The 8,840-nt window shown below is 47.4% G+C and overlaps 1 protein-coding gene across 1 annotated transcript in view; it reads left to right on the top strand.

Moving 5' to 3' along the window:
* The first annotated feature begins 118 nt into the window (after positions 1-118).
* Positions 119-8,840, top strand: part of SCHIP1 (schwannomin interacting protein 1) — an 11,605-nt gene continuing 2,883 nt past the window's right edge. The window contains exons 1-5 of the mRNA XM_008946044.1: positions 119-175; positions 3,648-3,766; positions 6,115-6,232; positions 7,330-7,527; positions 8,065-8,188. Coding sequence (XP_008944292.1) covers positions 119-175; positions 3,648-3,766; positions 6,115-6,232; positions 7,330-7,527; positions 8,065-8,188 — 616 coding nt within the window. The remainder of the gene's footprint in view (positions 176-3,647; positions 3,767-6,114; positions 6,233-7,329; positions 7,528-8,064; positions 8,189-8,840) is intronic.

Raw genomic sequence — 8,840 nt, 5'->3', positions numbered from 1 at the left:
GCTTGGTCCCACGGTGCCGGTCGAAGAGCGGAGGAAGGACTGAGATGCCTCGGCCAGCGCCTTTCGCCGCCCATGTGAGGACTCGGGAGAGAAGGAGATGAGTCAGGAGGGTGATGCCATGGGTGACGTCATCAGGAAAGCAGCCCTGCCAGCCGGGGAGGGGAGTTATAAAAAGGTAAGGGAGAAAAAAAGAGCCTTTTGTCTGCCAACAGCTGCCCTCTTGGCAGGAGAGGGACCATCCAAAATGTTGCCCAGCACCCTCCCAGGGTGGTGGGCTTTGGGTGCCAGAGCAGGGAAACACTCCACGGTGTTTAACATGCTGGCACGGAGCAGCAAACCTTCCTCCCTCTCTGTTTCCATGTCATTTAATGATAAAGAAAATGTAAAGTGATGCTTGGAAACGTGTTCTCCTACCTCGAGACCCCTGGGGTTTAAGGCAATTTGCCACGTGGATTGAGATGTGCAAGTTTGACTTGGGTTTGCATTTAACAGCAAATCCCCCGTGAAGAAGGAGGGGGGAAAAAAATGTTGTGGGGTTACAATGTCTGTTTGTGAATCCGGGAATAGCCCTTGTGCTCTACAGAGATAAAAGAAGGCGCTGCCTACGGGTCTGGAACTTTAAATATAGTCATTGCCCATGGCTGGTAATGACAGACCCTGGCAAAAATAGCCTCGGTGGCCTGGCCATGTGCTGGTGGATAGCCCCAGCACCCAGCCTCTGCTCACCTCACAGGGTTTTAACCCTTCACAGTAGCACTGCCCGGCTGGGATGGGGTCCTGCCGAAGCGTGGCTGTTAGACTGTAATTCAGTGTGCAGTTAGACTCTTCCCCCTCCAAACAGGCAGCAGCTTGGCAAAGTGCACCCGGGATTCAGTCTGGGGTTGGTACTCCTGAGTACAACTCCAGAAGTGCTGTCACCAGTCGTTATTAGGAGCTGGCTGCTCAGCTTGTGGTGGGAGGGCTCATGATGAGGAGCCTGGCGAGTCGCTGCTCAACGCCAAATAAACCATCCGCAGGTAGTTTTGGGTGATGGCAGTAAGGAGTAAAGGCTGCAAGTACACCTGCGTGCCCCTACGGACGGGGTTGTTTGCGGAAAAGATGTATATAGTGGATAAATTCATGCTCTCAACCAAAAATGGGGAGTTTTTTTGGTGTCAGGGATGGGTCGTGAAGAGCACAAAGGGTCACGTGTGATCTGCAAACAGCAGTGAGGTGTTGGCAGCTTAGAAACAGCAATAATTGCATCGGGTGATGGAGCTGGGGCTGAGTCTGCTGTGGGGAAAGGCTGAACCTCAGGCTGAACCTCACCTGGCAATCTGCCTGGGCTGGAACAGTCCTGTAAAGTGTTCTCCATGGAGGCAGACACGGCCATAACCTGTCATTGTGGTTTTATTCATGGACTTAAACAAAGGTAGCTACTGACCTTCCAAACTGGAAGGCCAACGGTAAGGAGGAAAACATCCACCCCAAATTGTTTTGTCTTAAAATTAAAAAGCAGCCTTTTGTTTAAAATAATGGTCTGGGCCAGACTTCAGCTCTGCACCAGGCCCTTCTTTCAGAAATATCTGTGTATTTTTGTTTCAGTGTCCATGCACATTTAAATAATACGGGTTTATGTTTTTCTTGCTTGCACCTTTGCATTTTGAGTATTTCATCCATTATTTTTTATATAGCCAGTCAATATATTTAATAGTCCAAAAACCACTTGCAATTTTCCTGCTCAATTTATCATTTTTGATACCCAACTCGGGACATCTACTGCAGCTGTTGGATAATTCATCTAAAGCTTAAAGTCCAGTTCCCTAAGGTATATTCTGTTTCTTAGTAGCTGTTCCCTATTTTATAATAACAAATAGGACTCTTGATTTCTTGATGGTCATTAGCTTGTGTCTGGGTTATAAAGCCGGATATTCTGGGAGAAAAGTTATTTGGTATCCTCACTAATGACCTGGTGGAGGAAACAAATTGCATGTAGATTAAATGTGCAGATGTCCAACTGGGAGCAGTTGTGTCTTGGTGGGAAGCAGAGGAAAACTAAAAAAGGTCTGGAGAGACAGCCCCATTGGAAAGGGGGAAATCTTTGGAAGTGTGTCTGTGTGTATTTTAATGCAAAGAAAAGTGGCGTTGGGCACACACAGGGTAGGTGGGTATGGTGCTGAGGCTGAATGGCCCCAGCTTGCCAGGAGGTTGGGATGTGTTGGCCCACCTGGGCAGGAGGAGGTGGAGGTGTGCTTTGGGCTCCCACCTTCTGTCAGAACACAAGGGAAATCAGGAGATGGGAAGGTGTGGGAGAGGATTATCTGAGATGGAAAACCAGGGAAGCTCAGTATCCCTGGCTTCACGAGGTATCGATGCTCTGTGGGATGCAGCTGCTGCTCACAGGGGAGACACCCATGGGCCTCACAAGATGGGCACCACGAGGAACCGGCACCAGCAGCCCCGTCTCTGCTCTCAGTCCATTAAGAAAACATTTCTCACTCATTTTTACTTCTCTTTTTTACCTTGTGCTGCCTTCACTTGCAGGGCTGGCTATTTTTCCTTCTCAATCTGACTGCCTCCATGTGATTCTTGAAACCTGAGAAAACAAAGTAGAAAAGCTTAGCTGGGCAGATGGGTAGAACTTGGGAAACAGGGAGCTGAAACCAAAAACTTGACACCACTTGATGCCATGGGTTTTATTTTAAATATTTTAACTATTTAAAGGTTACAAATGAAATGTGTATGTGTGTAGTCAGTGAGGGATTTGTAATTAAATCATTAACTCTTTGAAGTTAATAATTTGCCTTTTGTTATATCTTACTTCCTTGTATTAAAAAAGGTGCTTTATTTTTACTTAGGTGAAATATGGGAAGCACAGTTACATTAATTAACACCATGGAAGCAGCCCCTGATTGCCTGCTATGTTTTCTTTTGTTGTGCTTCCTCAATTGGGTGTTACGTATTACTTGAAAATGAAATATTTGAGGGCTTCAAAATATTCCTTCTATCAATAACTTGCCACCTTGCATGAATTTGTTGTCAGCTTTGGCACGTAATCTAGTGGTGACAGACACTGGGGTCGTGCTGGTGCTAATTTTGAATCTAGATCCGTGATTTTAATTCACTGCACATTGATTATTTTACACAGGCATCTCTGTTGTCATTGAGAGGTGGTTAATTTTAAATCACCTTGTAGCCTGCCCTTATGAAAAAATAAATATAAAAATACCATTTTAAAACTGTGGGTAATTGGATGGCAAGGGTTAAAAGTACATCTCTAGGCACGCTGGCAGAAGGATTGTGCAGTTTTGGAGGCTGCTGAGGGAAATAGAAGATGCTAATGGTGCAAGTGTGGCCTTGGTGGCTGTATATGGACATAGGTGCAGATATCAGGATATATATGAGGTATATATCAGATGTATAGGTTAGATGTGTAGGTATACAGATATTTATCTATCAATATGTAGTTGTTGAGAATGTATCTCTCTGTGAGAGAGGGGGAGATGCAGGAGGGCTTCCCTTTTGGGATGGGCTACGTGGTCCACCCAAGCATGGGAAACACCATGGTGGATGCTGGGCATCATGAGCATGATGGTGAGGACCGCTGACTTTCGTGCACGCTGGCGTGACCAGGAGCTTCACCCCTTCTTGTCACCTTTCCCTTTCAGGCCCAGAAGAATGAGCGGGAGTCCATCAGGCAGAAGTTGGCTCTGGGCAGTTTCTTCGACGATGGCCCAGGACTTTACACGAGCTGCAGCAAGAGCGGCAAGCCGAGCCTCTCCTCCCGGTAAGACTGGTACCCTCACAGCCCAAAACCTCTCTGGAGGCAGCAAAGCATGAGATGCCTCCAGTGAGACATTCTGAGACCTGCCCTTCAGAGGATCCATTGGTTTTTGCTTGACCATATGCTTGAATTTTCCTTGGTTTAGAACAATGTCCTATGATCCAAATGCAATAGTTCTGTGTTATGCAAATAATTGTAAATAATGTGCTAAAATATTAGTTTAAAACTGTATAGAAGAGATATTTGGATGCTCAAGGGATAAAGCAAATGAGCCGAAGTTTCCTGAGTGAGATTTCCTTCAGATTTTCATTTAGGGTCTTTGCCCGGAACTGAGCATTGCCTTTGGATTTGGGCAGGCCAAGAATGGTGATGAAAGTATCACAAAGCCCAGAGAAGAGGAGGCTCTGGGGACACCTCCTTGTTCTTGACAGCTCCCTTGCAGGAGGCTGGAGCCAGGTGAGAGTTGGTCTCTTGTCCCAAGGAACAAGGGACAGGACAAGAGGAAATGGGCTCAAGTTGCACCAGAAGAGGTTTAGTTGAACATTAGGAAGTATTTCTTCCCTTTGAAGGTTGTCCACGCCTAGCCCAAGCTGCCCAGGGCAATGGTGGAGTCCCCATCCCTGGAGGGGTTTCCAAGCTGTGGAGACATGGTGCTGAGGGACGTGGGTCGGTGTTGGACTTAGCAGTGCTGGGGGAATGGTTGGACTTGCAGGTCTTAAAGGTCTTTTCCAACCAAAATGATTCTATGAACGCACAACTGGAGTTACTGTCAAGAAAACAGCTGATTAATTTTTATTCCCAAGGAGTTCGTTATGTTGAGTTGCAAACTACTCAGGATTTTAATGTCTGGATGCCTGGTTTGATGCCAGATGTGTATGTCCAAAGCAGGGCAGGGCTTGAGGATGATCCCATGGTGCCACCAGTCCTGGGTCAGGCAGCATTGTGACAGTTGGTGCAATCAGAACAAGTTCTGTTTTTTTTTAAATTTCTACATCATACTCCAGAAAGGCTTGTTCATACTCAGCTGCTGGAGAGTAATCCGTGGCACTGGGAAGGCATCGGGTGCCTCCCACATTGAGAGTGAAGATCTACCTGTTGCCATGGTGTGGGAGAAGAAACAAGCCTGAGAGAAGTTCAAAGCCAGGAGGAATAGCTATTGCACCAGGGAGGTACAGTTGTGAAATTAAATTGAACTGCGAGTCATTTGAAAGGGAAAACAAGCTTTGCTCGGTGTAGTTACAGCTAAACCAGGAGCTGCTATCTTGTAATTACCGTGCTTGTGTTTACCTTAATTAGGCCTGGGTCTAATTAAGGCCACGTGCCAGGGTTTGGCAGCTGCTCCACCAGAAGGAGTCAGAGGTACCTGAGCTCTCTGGTGTTTCCTTAGTAATCAGAGTCCAGGCAAAGTGTTAGGGTAGCGCTGCTGGTTACAGGACCTACCAGAACCTTTGAAGAACCCCTGCTCAAATTCTTGTGCTTGCACATGAGATGAATCTGTGCTTGTGTACAAAATGAAAGAGCTTAAAGTGCTGGGCTTCAAGTGTCGGGGTCATGCTCTTGAAGGTGTGTGACCTTGAAACCCCTCCAGGGATGGGGACACCACCACTGCCCTGGGTAGGCTGAGCCAGGCCTGGACAACCCTTTCAGAGAAGAAAGTTTCCCTAATATCCAACCTAAACCTCCCCTGGTGGAACTTGAGGCCATTTCCTCTTGTCCTGTCCCTTGTTCCTTGGGAGGAGAGCCCGACCCCCAGCTGGCTCCAGCCTCCTGTCAGGGAGCTGTGGAGAGCCAGAAAGTCTCCCCTGAACCTCCTTTGCTCCAGGCTCAGCACCCCCAGGTCCCTCAGCCGCTCCTCAAAAGACTGTTTATGTTTTATATATTATTACATTAAATAAAATATTATCTACAAAGTATATGTAATATATTTAATGTAATAGTACAGCCACCTGTGATAAATGAAGCTCTGCAGTGGCTTGGTAATTCTGAAGTCCATCAATAGATGGTGGTAGAAGCATTGTCATGATCATGTTGCTGAGTTTCCACCCCCACATGGAAACACCGCTCAGAAACGACAGCACTGGGACCTTGCCCCGTGCCCCACCACCACGGGCTGGTGGTCCTGGCTCAGCTGTTGGGTGCATGGTGACCATGCTCTTGGGAAAAAAGTGGAAATGGTCTTTTTTTCACGAGGCCAACACAGCATCAGGACAACCGCACCCTTTGAGAACACACACAACTTGCTGCTGACATCACCATGGCACCTTGCCCACATAACCCATCAGGTGGCCAGTGGCAGTGCTGGCATGAGAGGACTGTGGTGTCACCTCTCCCTTTCCCCCACCTCCCCCTAGATTACAAAGTGGGATGAACCTGCAGATTTGCTTTGTGAATGACAGCGGCAGTGACAAGGACAGCGATGCCGATGACAGCAAGACAGAAACCAGCTTGGACACGCCATTGTCACCTATGGTAGGTCTGGGAACCCATCCCATGGAGGCTCTGGAGTGTGGAAGCCGTAGGGCATCCTGAATGGAAGGTGGTGAAGAGCTGGTCCTAATAAATAGCAATGCTAAATCCCTACGGGGCAGATAGCAAATGGCCCCTGGTTATCACAGAGCTGATGTAGAGCAGATGCCTTCATGTGGAGATGTTCCTCCTTCCTGGCTTCCTGACTTCCTTCCTCCCTTCCTCCCTTTCTATTTGTCCCTGGTAATTATCAGGGCAGTAATGGATACAAAGTGGTATCGGCTCCCACCAGCTTTCCTCTCTTTTCATGGAACTGTTTGGGTGGGAAGGGATCCTTAAAGGTCATCTAGTGGAACCCCCCCCCCCCGGCAGGGAGCAGGGACATCTGCCACTAGAGCAGGTTGCTCAGAGTCCCATCCAGCCTGACCTAGAATATTTCCAGGGGTGGAGCATTGACCACCTCTCTGGGCAACCTGGGCCAGGGTCTCACCACCTTCAGTGTCAAAAACCTTCTCTCTAGCCTAAATCTCCCCTCTTTTAGTTTAAAACCATCACCCCTTGTCCTGTCCCAACAGGCCGTGCTAAAGAGACTGTCTCCATCTTTCTTACCCCCCCTTTTGAGTACTGGAAGGCCACCAGAAGGTCTCCCTGGAGCCTTCTTTTCTCCAGGCTGACCAACCAACTCTCTCAGCCTGGCCTCACAGCAGAGGGCTGTGTTTCCAGCCCTTCGAGCTTTGTTGTGGCCTCTGGACCTGCTTCAACAGGTCCATGTCTTTTCCTTTGTGAATGTCATATTGTGGCCCCAGACATTTTCCTCCAGTTTAACCAGTCTGTCCTTTCAACACCTATTGGTCTGGTTGGCTCCTCTTTCCATTTAAAGTGCCTGAGTTGCTAGTGAGATCCAAGGGGACCTATCTGGGAATTACTCTGATTTTTAAAGATAATCTTGTGTTTTTAAAAAAAATCTGTGCTCTTCACTGTTTCTGTAGAAACAATACCACATGTAAGTGCACAAAAATATGTTAAGCCTTCAGCAGACTTCTTTGCTGAGGCACGGTTGGGGTGACAGGGCTGTGATGGCTGCATGTCTGCTCCCCTAGAGCAAGCAGAGCTCCTCCTACTCCGACAGAGACACGACAGAGGAAGAGTCAGAGTCCCTCGACGACATGGATTTCCTCACCAGACAGAAGAAACTCCAAGCTGAAGCCAAAATGGCCTTGGCTATGGCAAAGCCCATGGCCAAAATGCAGGTCGAGGTGGAAAAGCAGAACAGGAAGAAATCGCCAGTAGCGGATCTTGTAAGTGGGGGCCATGGGGTGGTGTTGGGTGGGTAACTCCAGCCCTTCTGCCCTTGGCTTTGGCTCATTGAGATGTGTACAGTGGCCAGCAGTGCTTCTCGTGGTGCCTGTGGACATGCAGAGGAGCAGTGGAGATAGGGACCGTCAACAGGAGTTGAAGGGTCAACATGGATCATCTTATCACAGTGTTGAAGGGGTGGCATGGATGTAGGGGGGTGAGCTGATGGAATGTGAAGGTTGTTACTGCCTTGATGCTGCTCGGCTCATCCCATTCCAGAGCACTCCTACCTTGGTACAGCACTGCTCGCCATACCCCTCACCTTTATAGAATCGTAGCATCGTTTAGGATGGAAAAGATCTCTAAGATCATCAAGTCAAACCGTTAAACCATTACTTTACATCAGTATATTGCTGATGATGGTAAATTTGAAGACTGGGGTCAAATTTTGTGTAGATGTTTCAGCTTGATTTGGTAGTCCTGGTGGAGTCGTTGATGCAGGCTGAAGATGGTAAAAAAAATTGAAAATTTCTTTTCAGCTGCCTCATATGCCTCATATAAGTGAATGCCTGATGAAGAGAAGCTTAAAACCCACTGATCTAAGAGACATGACTATCGGGCAGCTACAAGTGATAGTCAATGATCTCCACTCACAGATAGAAAGTAAGTGATACTTGTTTAATTATTCTTTGGTACGTCCATTTAATTAAGAGCTGTTCTCCAGGATACACATAGAAATGTTGATAAATGTACAGTGTCACAAGTAGATGGATGAGTAGAGGATGAGATGATAGCCAGAGGTGGAATTCTCTCCAGATTTGGCTTCTTTTGCTTTTTTTCTTTCCTTTTTTCCATTTCCTCTGAAGTGCTCTCTTGGCTCTGTAAGACAGTAGGGTTGTAGTGTTGTGCCAGCACCTAACGCCCCACTTAGAACTTAAAACCTGGCTGGGTAAAAATAGTCTTTGGAAGTCTGCCTGTCGTGGGAGCATCTGCTACTCATGGCTTTATGGTTGTGTCTTCATGTGAGGCTATGCTGTGGCATCAAAGCCATGCAGAAGTGGAGAAACCCTCCAGTTTAGCAAACATCCTGGGGTAAATTCACTCCCCAGTTACCATGAAGTTTTACAGCCTCTTAACACATTTCATGGGTCCTTGCCTTTGCCTGGAGGGACAGTGCCCCGCAGCCTCCTCTGTCTTTGCTCTCTCCAAAAAAAGATCCCGGGGTTTTCTTTTCCCAAGGTATTTCCATCTTCCAATCAATTAATTAATTAACCATTTTGGAGTAGACTTCTCTGGTGGCTACAGGTAAAAGAAA

Source organism: Merops nubicus, unplaced genomic scaffold, assembly GCF_000691845.1.
Source record: "Merops nubicus isolate BGI_N331 unplaced genomic scaffold, ASM69184v1 scaffold17038, whole genome shotgun sequence".
In the NCBI taxonomy this organism is placed as follows: Eukaryota; Metazoa; Chordata; class Aves; order Coraciiformes; family Meropidae; genus Merops; species Merops nubicus.
The sequence above is the reverse complement of the archived record's forward strand: the minus strand, read 5'-3'. Positions and strand labels throughout refer to the sequence as shown.